This window comes from Aotus nancymaae, unplaced genomic scaffold, assembly GCF_030222135.1.
Source record: "Aotus nancymaae isolate 86718 unplaced genomic scaffold, 86718_ANA_hifiasm-v0.15.2.pri h1tg000046l, whole genome shotgun sequence".
Classification (NCBI taxonomy): domain Eukaryota; kingdom Metazoa; phylum Chordata; class Mammalia; order Primates; family Aotidae; genus Aotus; species Aotus nancymaae.
In genome coordinates, this window is record NW_026988460.1 from 19,942,501 (window position 1) to 19,956,121 (window position 13,621).

At 45.3% G+C, this 13,621-nt stretch overlaps 1 protein-coding gene across 4 annotated transcripts in view; it reads right to left on the bottom strand.

The window, feature by feature from the left end:
- SRGAP3 (SLIT-ROBO Rho GTPase activating protein 3) overlaps positions 1 to 13,621 on the bottom strand; it is a 255,614-nt gene that overhangs the window by 53,691 nt on the left and 188,302 nt on the right. For all 4 annotated transcript variants that reach the window (XM_012471183.2, XM_012471176.2, XM_021675291.2 and 1 more), the window contains exons 9-10: positions 12,705 to 12,902; positions 9,973 to 10,057 (exon numbers count right to left, since the gene is read on the bottom strand). In XM_012471183.2, coding sequence (XP_012326606.2) covers positions 9,973 to 10,057; positions 12,705 to 12,902 — 283 coding nt within the window. The remainder of the gene's footprint in view (positions 1 to 9,972; positions 10,058 to 12,704; positions 12,903 to 13,621) is intronic.

Sequence of the window (13,621 nt, forward strand, 5' to 3'; positions counted from 1 at the left end):
CGCTGGCCACTTGCATCAGAAACATCTGGGGCTCTGGTTAAAGATGCAGATTTCTTGGCTCTCTCATGGGTCTTCTGAATCAGAATCTCTGAAATAAAAACCCAGAAACCTGCATTTTAACAACCACTCCTGGTGATCACTTCTATGCCTCCCAAAGTTCGCAAACTCCTGCAGTGTTTAATGGCAACGAAGACTGACTGAGCCCGTGCCGTACGCCTGGCACTGAAGGGTATCAGCCATAAGGCAGGTGCTCCTGTGGCCCCGCCTCCACCTTCATTCTCAGCTGAAGATCTTCTCATTTCCTTCACTGGAAAAGAAAATCAAGTAATATGGGTTCTCCATCTGCCTGCCTCCATGAGGCCCTCCTGCCTACCCTCCAGACCTTCTCCTTATGCCCTGGTTCCATCCCCTCTGCCCTCCTGGGGGCCCTAGTTTCTGCAGGTGTTTCCCCTCTCCTTCACATCACCATTCTCCTCTCTTCTGGACCATTTCCAACAACATATTAACATGTTCTGAAAATGCATGGCCCAGCTTTTAACCCTTCTGTTGACCCCATTTCTCCTTCCAGCTACATCCTCATTTCTCTGCTCTTCTTTACAGTGAAGTTCTCTGAAGGAGCGGTGTGGAGGCACCACTGCTTCCTTCCCTCCTAATCCCTCCTTGCCCCTTTGCAGCTGGGCTTCTGTCCTCACCCCTGGGCTGAGACTGCTCTTGTCAAGATCAACACTTAAGGTCAACAAGGATCTCCTTGAGGCTGAATCCAATTGTCTTCACTGCCCTTATTGTACCTGACCTCTCCATACCATTCTACTCAGTTCACCACTCCCTTCTTACAAAGCTCTCTCCTCCACTTTCATGACTCCATACTTTCCAGGTGTTCTTCCTGCCCTGCAGTTTCCTCAGTTTCTCTTTATGTCTCCTCCTCATTCTGCCCAACCTCAAACCTTGAAATGTTGGAATGCCATCAGGACACAGACCGAGGGCTGCTTTCCTCTTCTACACTCCCTCTCAAAGCGACTGCAAGTGCTTACAGAAAAACCCTTAACTCTATGTCCAGATCTTACCCTTTCCTAGAATTCCAAACTCAGATGCACTGCCATCTTTAAAAAAAAAAAATAGCACTACTGCTGGGAACAGTGGCTCATGCCTGTAATCCCAGCACTTTGGGAGGCCAAGGCAGGCAGATCACCTGAGGTCAGGAGTTCGAGACCAACCTGACCAACATGGAGAAACCCTATCTCTACTAAAAATACAAAACTTAGCTGGGTGTGGTGGCATGCACCTGTAATTGCAGCTACTTGGGAGCCTGAGGAAGGAGAATCGCTTGAACCGGGAGGTGGAGGTTGCGGTGAGTGAGATAGCACCACTGCACTCCAGCCTGGGCAACAAGAGCGAAACTCCATCTCAAAAAATAATAATAATAACATAAATAAAATAAAATAAAATAATAGCATTATTGAGGTATAATTTATTTATCATAAAATTCACCCATTTGAAGTATATAATTCAATGATTTTTAGTGAATATTTGAATTTACGCAACCCTAACCAGAATTCTATTTGAAAACATTTCCATCCCCAGAAAAAGATCCCTCGTGCCCACTAATAGTCACTCCCTGTTCCTGCCTCCAGCCCCTGGCAACCCTAATCTACTCTCTGTCTCTACAGGTTTGCCTAATCAAGACATTTTATATAGATGGAATTATATAAGATGTGGTCTTCTGCATCTGGCTTCTTTCACTTAGCATAAAGCTTTTGGGGTCTATCCATATAGTACGATTTAGTAATTCATTTCTTTATATGGCTTTGTAATATTCCATTACATGGGTAGACCACATTTTCTTTATCCATTCAACATAAATTGCCTTCTTTGTATCTCAAACCTTAAATGTTCCCCAAAGCACTCTTTCTTTCCATGCCCCAAACCTACTCCCACCCAAGTCTTCAATATCTCAATAGGTGGACATCCACCCACCCTCTTCTTTAAGCCAGAAGTCCAACAGGCACTCCCCTTGAAAACTGTCTTTCCTTCATAAATTAAATTTGTACACTTCTCTCCATCTTAACACTATCTTCTTAGCCCAGGCCATGCTCATCTCTTACCTGGATCACTTTCTTTTTAACTGGGTCTCCTATTCCACTACCATACATTCTTGCCTCAGCAGCCAAGCAATCTCTTTAAACTGTAAATCAGATCATGTCCTTCCATTGCTTAGAGCCTTGCACAAGGGACAAAATCCAGACCTCTTACTCTGCTTTATAAACCCTTTGAGATCAGAGTAGACCCTTCAAAATGCCACTCCATCTGCTCGGGATGCTCTCTCCTTTGTGTGCTCTGCTACAGATGCAGAGGCTTCTGTGTGGTCCTCAGGTGGGCGTTTGCATTTGCTGCCTGGAATTCTCTTGGCCCCAACCTTTGCATGGCTCATTCCTCCTTGTCTTTTGGGTCTCAACTTAAAAGCTGTCCAGAGACAAGCTTCATCTATCTATTTATTTTATTTTGAGACTCTTGTCCACTCAGGCTGGAGTGCAGTGGTGCACTCACAGCTCACTGCAACCTCAATCTCCTGGGCTCAAGCAATCCTCCTGCCTCAGCCTCTCAAGTAGCTGGGACCCCAGGTGCATACCACCATGTCCAGCTATTTTCTTTCTAGTAGAGACGAGGTCTTACTATGTTGCCCAGGCTGCTTCCTCTATCTAAAGCAGACACTTGTCTCTTTATAGATAGAATTTCTCTCTTTAAATTCTCAGTACATGCAGCTTATCATTAATATTTTTCTTGCTTATTATTTATTTATTTATTTATTTTTTTGAGACGGAGTTTCGCTCATTACCCAGGCTGGAGTGCAATGGCGCGATCTCGGCTCACCGCAACCTCCGCCTCCTGGGTTCAGGCAATTCTCCTGCCTCAGCCTCCTGAGTAGCTGGGATTACAGGCACGCACCACCATGCCCAGCTAATCTTTTGTATTTTTAGTAGAGACGGGGTTTCACCATGTTGACCAGGATGGTCTCGATCTCTTGACCTCGTGATCCACCCGCCTCGGCCTCCCAAAGTGCTGGGATTACAGGCTTGAGCCACCACGCCCGGCCGCTTATTATTTATTTACTTGTCCACTGCCAGTCTATCTCCATTGGAAAATAGTGTGTTGTATGAGAGAAGGAATCTTGTCAGTTCTTAAAACTGCTGTGACACCAAGGTCTCGGGCAGTGTTTGGCACAAAGTATGTGCTCAATAAATATTTGTAGAATGAGTAAATGAATGAACAAGTGCTCTACCTGCAAGAAGCTTAGTGCCAAATGACTCAATAAGTAGATCACACAATAGTGTAATAAGTGCCACAGCACAATTGTACACAGGGTGTCATACCTGTCACAACAGATGAGCAAACAGACTTGGAGAAATGGAGTGACTTTCCCAAGTCCCTGCTAAGTGTAGAGTCTGGATTCCAATCCAGGTTGTCTAACTTCAAATCTAAGCTTACCCAAGGAAGCTGGTTTCACCTCCACAAACACAAGGTGAGGGAGAATAGATGTTCCCAGCAGAATGTGCCTTGGACCCAGGGACTCTGTAAAGGCGATACTTGGCTTCTTATAGTATCCCCTCTTTGTGGGCTTCAGGGATGCCACACATTAGAAGACAGCTGCCTTGGCAGGGACGTGACACTCAAAATGAAGAGATTAAATAATATCTTTTCCTTCTCCTACCAAAACTATACTGAAAACAAAGAGCCCTGAGTCCTACTGTTTAACTCTTTTATCAACTCACTTCGTGAGCTTGGACAAGCCACTTCCTTTCTTTAAACCTTCATATCCTGAGTTTAGATTCTTCATTGCCTGTCTAGTACATTGCAGATGCTGACATCCCTAGATCTCACTCACCAAATGCCAGCAGTATTATTCCAGTCACTGATCCAAAAATGCTCTCCATTTCCTAATATTCTAAGAACTGCTTCCAGTTCAGAATCTCTGAAACCAGTACTGTCTAGTAGAAATTTATACAAGCCGCAATTTCTGGTAGCTATATTACAAAACGTTAAGAGAAACAGGTGACGCTGGGTGCGGTGGCTCACACCTGTAATCCCAGCACTTTGGGAGGCTGAGGTGGGTGAATCACTTGAGGTCAGGAGGTTGAGACCAGCCTGGCCAACATGGTGAAATGCCATCTCTACTGAAAATATGAAAATTAGCTGGGTGTGGTGGCGGGCACCTGTAATTCCAGTTACTCGGAGGCTGAAACACAAGAATCGCTTGAACCCAGGAGTTGGAGGTTGCTGTGAGCTGAGATTGTGCCACTGCACTCCAGCCTGAGCTACAGAGCTAGACTCCATCTCAGAAAAAAAAAAAAAGGAAACAGGTGAGATTAATTTTCATGATATATTTCATTTGACCTACTATTAAAATGATTATCATTTCAATATGTATCAATATAGAAAATTAATAAGATATTTTCTATTTTGTGTGTATGTGTGTGCTAACTCTTCAAAATCTGGTGTTAATATTGCACATCCCAATTCAGACTAGCCATGTTTCAAGTTTTCATCAGCCACACATGGCTAGTGGCCACCATACTGGACAGCACAGCTCTCAACTCTGATATCCCAACCAGCATTAACATTAAGAGAACTTTAGAAGAAAGAATCGAGCATTTTCTCTACAGAAAAAAAAAGGAAGAAAAAAAAAAAAGAAAAGAAAAAAGAGGCAGAATGGGACCAAGAAGGGAAATAAGGAGAGGAAGAGAGTAACCTGGGTCTGAAAACAGAATTTGAGGCAAATCAACAGGAAACTCCTTAATTCCTGAGCAAAGCCACAAGCAGTTACATAGGTGGAATTGGAAGCAAAGACCAAAGCAGGAAAGGAGAAGGGTTAGGTAAAATAGGTAAGCTCGGCTGGGTGCAGTGGCTCACACCTGTAATCCCAGCACTTTGGGAGGCCAAGGCGGGCAGATCATGAGGTCAGGAGTTCGAGACCAGCCTGACCAACATGATGAAACCCTATCTCTACTAAAAAAAATACAAAAATTAGCCTGGCATGGTGTCAGGTGCCTGTAATCCCAGCTATTCAGGAGGCTGAGGCAGGAGAATCCCTTGAACCCAAGAGGCGGAGGTTGCAGTGAGCCGAGATCACATCTCAAAAAAAAAAAAAAACAGGGAAATGTGTTCTGTTTGATTTGACTGTGTGCCTGGAGTCAAGAGCAAATTCCTACCAGACACCAGTTTGGGTAAAATTTTCAGGTAAACCCAAGCCCTCCTGTTAGAGCAGATGGCAACCCATGAAAGTGGTCAGGCAATAGCCTGAGATTGTAGTGGACAAGGAGGGTTAATTTCCTGTTCCCTCTCCTCAGGGTTCCCAAACTGTCTACTCTTCTATGTACTCAACATGGTCTAGTTACAATGCCCTTCTCTCAATTCTTCTAACTCACCACATCTTTTCCCACATTTGCAAATGCTGTCCCCTCTTCCCTAGAAACTCTTTCTCTGGTTTTTCACTTGACTGACACCTTCTCATCCTTTAGTTTCAGCTGAAACAGTAATTCCCCTAGGAAGCCTCTCTGATCACCCTATCTAAAGCGGGTCCCCCCCTCCATCTCTCCCCAACATATATATGATTGTTCTCTATCTCAAACTTTTCACTCATGGCACTTAACACAATTATAACCCCCACCCCATCCCCCATTTTTTTTTTTTTTTAAGAGACAGAGACTCGCTTTATTGCCCATGCTGGAATGCAGCCCCGTGCTCTTGGCTCACTGCAGTCTCCACTGCCTTGCCTCAAGCAATTCTCCTGCCTCAGCCTCCTGAGTAGCTGGGATTACAGGGCCACCACCACACCCAGCTCAATTATCATTCTTTACTTAGTATTTGTTTACTATTTGAGGTCTCTCTTTTCCATGAAGGCAGGGACCTTACCTTTCTGTGTACCACTATCTCCCCAGACCTGGCCAAACAAAATGCCTATGCCCTTGGATAGACAGATGGGGGCAGGTAGAAATCAAAGGTTTCAGGATGTGAAATATAAAATATATTTTAAATATATATTTTATAGGCCGGGCGCAGTGGCTCACGCCTGTAATCCCAGCACTTTGGGAGGACAAGGCAGGTGGATCATGAGGTCAAGAGCTCGAGACCATCCTAGTCAACGTGGTGAAACCCCGTCCTACTAAAGATACAAAAATTTAGCTGGGCATAGTGGCGCGTGCCTGTAATCCCAGCTACTCAGGAGGCTGAGGCAGGAGAATTGCCTGAACCCAGGAGGCGGAGGTTGCGGTGAGCTGAGATTGCGCCATTGCACTCCAGTCTGGGTAACAAGAGCGAAACTCCGTCTCAAAATATATATATATTTTATAGTTGCTGGTTCAGTCATTTTCTAGAAAGTCAGATGGCCTGGTCCTGGTGGCCATTTTGCTCTATAATGGGTGATTACATCTTGGCCTGAAAAAGTTATGCTTCTTCCCTTCTATAGGCAGTGTACTATTCATTTATCCTTGAAGGGCTTTCAGAAATTGAAAAACCACCCACGACCTTGAGTGTAAACTCTAGAGCTTACAGACTACCCACACCCCAGAGCAATAAAAAGGTCATTAAGTCTATAACTCAGCGATGATGATGAACTGAGAATTCTCTGGCCAATAAAATGGCATAGTGACAGTCAACATGTGTGCTTTTGCTCCCAAGAGACGGCAGTGACATCCTTTGTAACAGGGAATGTTATTTGCCGAGCACCTGGAAGCTTTTTGACTTGTGTGTCTGGGGTCAATCATGTTCTCAAATTTGCTTCTAAGTAAAGCTGACCAAAAATACCTTGGGTTTCATCTAACTTGTAGTTTCCTTGAGCCATCCTGTCAAAAGAGTACAGTAGTCCCTGCTTATCTGTGAGAAATACGTTCCAAGACCCAGCGGATGCCTGAAACTGTGGATAGTCCCAAATCCTACACGCCCTCTGATTTTTCGATCTGATAACCAAGACAGCTACTAAGTGGCTAGTAGGTTGGTACCAGATCCAGAGTGGATACGCTGGACAAAGGGAGGATTCATGTCCTTGCAGAGATGGAGAGTGACGGCATAAGATTTCATCGTGCTATTCAGAACAGTGAGAAATTTAAAACTTATGAATTGTTTATTTCAGGAATTTTCTATTCTAAATTTAGAGGGAAGGATGAAGAAAAGGCTCACGGCAACTAAGTCTTCCCCACTCCTATCCCTCAATCAAGGAGTTTTAACCAATGTCTACCCCTATGTATAACCACCACTCAAATCAGAATATGGAACATTTATTTCTATCAGCCCCCAAAGCTCCCCAGCTCTTACTACCCAGAACACACAATATTTTCAGGCCACAGTTAGCCACAAGTAACTGAAACCATGGAAAGCAAAGACACAAATAAAGGAAAGCTACTGAACTTTAGAGAAGTTGAGGCACTAGATATGATACTTCATCTCATTTAAAAGAAAAGAAGCCTTGCATCTTCCTAGCCAAAATATCCTGTTGGCTCCATATTTCTCACCTGCTTTCAAGATTTCCAGATCATCCCCTCCCAATACAAAATAGCCCTCACATGGCAGAAAAAGGTCACTGATGCAGCTGTAACCCTACCCTACTCTTAGAAAGAGAGTTCTACTGAATAGAAGAACCAAAATGCTCAGGAAAAGGTGAGTCACCGGTTGACACTCAGAAAGATGAATTCGCTAAGATTCTGAGCTCTCTTTGGCCTGCTGATTTTTTTTTCTCTCCTTCCTTCACCCAATAGGTAATTTCCAATTTATCAGTTAGGTCAGTGCAAATTCTCCTGGTTGCAAATTCTCCCTTTTCACTCAATGCCCTTAGAATCTACATGTATCTTTATCATATAGTGGCTATATAAAAATGACTGGAGATTTGGTCTCAATTCATTCAGCTTTCACCTTTTCCAGTCATTCAGTAATTCATTAACTTCAGTTGATAATAATGAATCAGTATTCTTTAATGCTGACAAATATACCATACTAATGTAAAATGTCAATAATAGGGCAAACTAGATGTAGAGTATGTGAAAACTTCATACTATCTTCCCAACTTTTCTGTAGCTCTAAAACTGCTTTAAAATAGAAAGTTTACTTTTTTTAAAAAACAAAACAAAACAAAAAAACTTCTCTAGAACTGACCAGTCTATCAAGAACCATCCAGTTGTTGAAGGAAGCACAGTGAGCCTTTCCACGACCAGTTCACAGAAACACAGGAGTACAGAGATTCTTCCAGATGGCTTTTTCTTATCTGTCCCTCTACTTCTGAAACTGCATTTTCCAGGAGTTTTTTGTTGCTAATCAGCTCAAAACTCAGAAGAGGGACTGGTAAAGCCATCTTAGAGCAAGGCATAGTTGAAGGCTAAATAAACTTGGAGGTCCAAATGGACCAGGAGTTATGCCAACCAAAACTAAATATGGTGATGATGATGATGATGATGATTGTCATTGTCATCATCATTTGAGTTGGGAATACAAATCAAGCCCCAGGAGAATGGGAGCAGTGAAAGTAGAAGCTGCCTTTGTCTGGTAAGAGCACCCGAAAGACAAAGCAAAGGGCCTCTTGAGTCATCAAAGCTCCACTGTGCTGCTGCGCCAAGAAGGTGTGGGCAGACCACTGCACCAGGCTCAGGACCTTATTTTTTTAAAAAAGATCTAGCTTTCTAAATTCGGCATCTGATTTCAAAAATGCAAGTAGCCACCTACTCACATGGTCCTGCCTTTTGTTACCTGGCTCATGAGGAACAGCCCCCTGCTCTGTGCCTATAAACACCAATCCTCCTCTTTAATGCTAGTCTTAGAAGCTGCCCTCATGGCACATACACCCTGAGCTCCACTCTTGGACTTTCTTCCTTTCTCCTCCATTCTCACTTTTTTCTTCCCTCTTTGCTACCCATACTCCTCCACGTCCCCCTTACAACCTGGCCTGATACTGAAATGTCGGTATGGGTAAAATTTAGAGGGAAAGAATGAAGAAAAAGCTCACTGCAACTAAGTCTTCCCCACTCTTATCCCCCAATCAACGAGTTTTAACCAATGTCTACCCCCATGTGTAATCACTCCTCAAATCAGGATATGGAACATTTATTTTCTTCAGCCCCCAAAGCTCCCCAGCTCTTACTACCTAGAACACACAGAACTAATCTGCAGTGACAGAAACAGAGCAGAGTAGAGCATAGGGGGCTGACTGCAAAGAAGTACAAGGGATATTTGAGGGTGACTGAAATGCTCTATTCCCTGATTTGGGTGGTGGTTACCCATGCAGATGCAAAGGTCCTGGGGCAGGAATAAGCTTGGTAAGTCCTGAAGGGCAGAAATTTGCTCAGCATGGTTGCAGCACAGTAAGGGAGAGGAGAATGACGGATGAGGTCAGGGAAGCAGGCAGAAGCCAAGTGCTGTAAGGCCTCATGTGCCATAAGAGCAGCTGGGATTTTATTCCAACTACCACCCGAAGGCATTGAGTGGCTTTCAGCCTAGTCTCCAGCTCCCTCAAGGATCAAACCCTGACTTACATGTATGGATTTTCCTTTTCTGGACCTAGAACCCTGACAAGACACTCCAGTAGTATTCCTTGCAAATAGTGTCTGCTGAAAAACGTCAGTGTTGGCCTCTGAGGCCCTGGATTCCCACTCCCTACCTGATGGGGGCCACTCTATCACTCTGCCTTGGACCGTCCCTGCCAACCTAAACCAAGACTTGTGGTTGCCCTCTATTTTCTTTTTTTTCTTATTTATTTTTCTTTCTATTAATCAAAAAGCAAGTCACGCCCTCTATTTTCTATAGCCAGACTGGACCCCTCAAGGCATCTGTACCAAGGTGATTTTCCCAGCCTGCCCAGTCCTGGTAGGGAAGTCCAGGTTCATTCTGCCAGGTGCCCACTGTCTCAAGCTTAAACAGCTCAACACATCAGGGGGCCACAGCGAAACGCAGAGGGGAACACAGCTCCTCCCAGGGGGCCTCTGCCACCTCACTCACCTTCGCCCAGGGTCTGCTTGAGTAAATCGTGCTTGGCCTGCAGCTTGGTGATGAGGTTACTGCCATTCACATATTCTTTAAATTTCTGTAAGACACAAGGCACAAGGAAGTTATAGATTGCAAGGCCAAGTAATGGGATCTCTGCCTCTACTACTGACCTCTGGGACAGGAAAGCCGAAGAGAGATCATGTCACCTGCAGGAACCCTGGCGCAGGGAACAGAGAGGCCTCTGTGTCTGTGCCTTTGCTTTCCTCCATCTAGATCCCCAGTGCTGCCATGTGGAGGACAGGCCCTTGCAAGGCTCCTGGCCTTTCAGGTAAGGGGTTAGGAATACAAAGCAATTCTGGGAAGAATGGGAGCACTGAAAGCTGCCTTTGTCAGGTAAGGTCTGTGTGGAGACAAAGCAAAGGGCCTCTGAAGTCATCAAAGCTCCACTGTGCTTCTGTGCCAAGAGCACAAAAATGGGAGCCGTCCCAGGGGCCACGCAGCCGAGGCCAGAGGACTTTATCGGATTTATCAGAGAGAAGCCTTGGAACAACTCTTCCTTTCATCTGGCTGGTTCTGAAGGAGAAAGGGTCTGCAGGCCCCTGAGAGGGTTTCCCATTAAAATAACCCAAATTGCAGTGGGCAATAGGATTTTCTTCTTTGGACAGACAAGAAAAATGAAGTTTGCACCAGGAAGTGATTTGTCCAAGATCCTATGGAAAGTCAGCCATGGGCCAGGCCCTAGCCCAAGCCTGCTTCCTAGTTCAGGGCCCTGGCCAGTGCAGTGCACCTTAAAGCGGCACTGAGGGACAGAGAACAGGCCAGGACAGAAACACGTCTGCCTGCTTGGAACTCAGCCTGGGCCTCAGCCACCTCTATACAGGTACCAGCTTCCCCCACCCACACAGTCCCAGAGCCCCGCTGGGCATGCCTCTGCTGCATGGCCAGCTGCTAGAGGGTGGATTCCACACCCAGCTCATCTCCGGCTCCCCAGTGCCTAAAGCTGTGACTGGCTTAGAGTGGGTGCTGAGAAATTTCACTGGATCCCTGCCCTCTTGAAGCTTATGTGGTTGGGTGGAGAAGGAAACAATAAATGAACAAAAATGGTAAGTAAGATACCATTTGGTCAGGTGGTGGTGAATGCTATGGATAAAAAGAAAGCAGAGTTGAGTATGTTGACTCACACCTGTAATTCCAGCTACTCAGGAGCCTGAGGTGAGAGGATTGCTGGAGGCCAGAAGTTCAAGACCAGCCTAGGCAACTTAGCAAGACCAAGTCTCTAAAAAAGTAAGTTTAAAAAACTAGCTAGGCATGGGGACGTGTACTGTAGTGCCAGCTACTCAGGAGGCTGAGGTGAGAGAATCACTTGAGCCCATGAGGCCGAGGCTGCAGTGAGCTATGTTTATGCCATTGCACTCCATCCTGAGCAATAGAGTGAGACCCTATCTCCACAAAAAAGTAAATAAATAAAATCAAGTGGGAACAGTGGACTGTAAGTCCAGGAAGACCTCCCTGCAAAGTGGGCATTTGAGCCAAGGCCTGAAGGAGGTGGAAAGGGGGCCACGTGGGGACCTGTGGGAAGAAGCTTGCAAGCAAGGGACATGGCAGTTACAAAAGCTGAGGATAAAGTCAAGGAGGTAGATGTGACTGCCCTAAATCTATCTGCTAGTTTCTCAAAGAGAAACCCACTCTATTGCCCCAGCCAGCACTCTAAAAAAGGGGCAGAGAAAAGTGAGTTGCAGAGGCTCAGACACCCCCAAGTAAACTGTAGAGAGGGTCTCTAACATCATCACCTTCCCATTGACAGCTGTGGGGGAAAGAGCCATTGGGGCGGGGGCTGACATATACACAAATAAGACTGGGGTCATCTCACACTGGCCCACTGGGTTTCTGGAATGACTGGGTTGGTGGGAGGTTGTGGTTTCCCCTCTCCTTTTCCATGGTCCTTGGCTTCCAGGACCTGGCCTATTGGCCATTAAGAGTCATTCCCCTGGGCCGGATGCAGTGGCTCACACTTATAATCCCAGCACTTTGGGAGGCTGAGGCTGTTGGATCAGAAGGTGAGAAGATCAAGACCACCCTGGCCAACACAGTGAAGCCCCATCTCTACGAAAAATACAGGAAAAAAAACCTTAGCCAGGCATGGTGGTGCATGCCTGTAATTCCACCTACTTGGGAGGCTGAGGCAGGAGAACCACTTGAACCCAGGAGGCAGAGGTTGCAGTGAGCCGAGATCATGCCACTGCACTCCAGCCTGGGTGACAGAGTGAGACTCTGTTTCAAAAAAAAAAGAGTCATTCCCCTTTGTATCCAGCAGAGCCCTTGACAGTTTTCAGAGACATATATGTTTGAGGACATTTTTTCCAAAGCCCACACCTAAATTTAAGACAATTCAACATGATAATCTATATATATAATTTTAGGGTTATTACTTGGGACTAGTACCTGATGCTGTTAGCCATTTTCTTATCACCCCACTGAATAAAACTGTCTCTAATTTTTTTCTAGAGCAAGAAAATTTCAATAATCATCACCCAAGATCAATGCCAATGCTACCCATTGGGAATTCACTTTCTGCATTTCAGAAAACCAAGCCAGGCAACTTAATTTTAAAAGCATGGTGGTAAAGTCTTAGGTCCAATTGACCCATATGGTTTCTCTGGCTGTCAGTTGCTTGGGTTGCTCCTGAAAAGTCACTGCCAGTGGGTCAGCAGACAGTGTGGTTCTGGGCCTAGGATGCCACTTACTGTAAAATAAAACATTTCTGTTTCCTGCTGGTTGGCTCTCCTCTTGGCAATGTTGATCTTGCTCATGTAGGTCTCAGAGGCAGCAGACTTGACGGACTCCGTCGATCGACTATGTTGGAAGGCATCGGAGACATCAAAGTCCTCCACCGTCAGCATATCCTGCAAGGTCTGCATGGTGGCATCCAGGGTTTTCCTAACCTGGGGAAACACACCAGATTGACAAAAATCCTGTATTCTCATACTGTTGTTGACACCTAAAGTCCCTTTTTCAACTGTCACTTTACTTCTTCCATATAAAGTCCCTAGGATATAGGCAGAACCAAAATAATCCTTCTCACTGTATTAATGTGGAAAACACAAATTAGTCACCAGCCCAAAATCACACAGCTGGCTGGGATCAGAAGCCAGGTGGCCCAATTTAAAGACATTTTATTGTATGGCTTCTGTCAGAGAGAATCTTGAGGAATGTTGTGACAAATGAGGAACCCAGGTTTCTAGGTTTATTTCTCTTGGCCTAATTATGTAACTGCAAACTAGCTCCTCCAGCGCAAGGTGGTCAGGTGAGTAGGGATAACATTAGACATGCTCTAGTTCTCTTCATTCAGAGAAGGGTAGAGACAAAGTTGACAATGGTGGGCAGACATCCATCATGAACAAACCCTCCAGCTATCTGCTGCTGGACTCCTGTCAAAAGCCGAGCTGAGAAAAGAAACGCCAGGAAGACAGTTGCTGAGGCACACACTGTTCAGTTAGGACTCCAGTTTTTCCCCTGGAATTCTGAGGAATCACCAGAAGCCTGCATAAACAGGGCCCATCGACCCTGACCTCCCAACACGCCTTTGCGCAACTGTGCCTAAAGGGCAGATTCTTTGCTTTAGAGGCTGGTTCCAAAAACAGTCCCTGGAAAAACTGCCTCA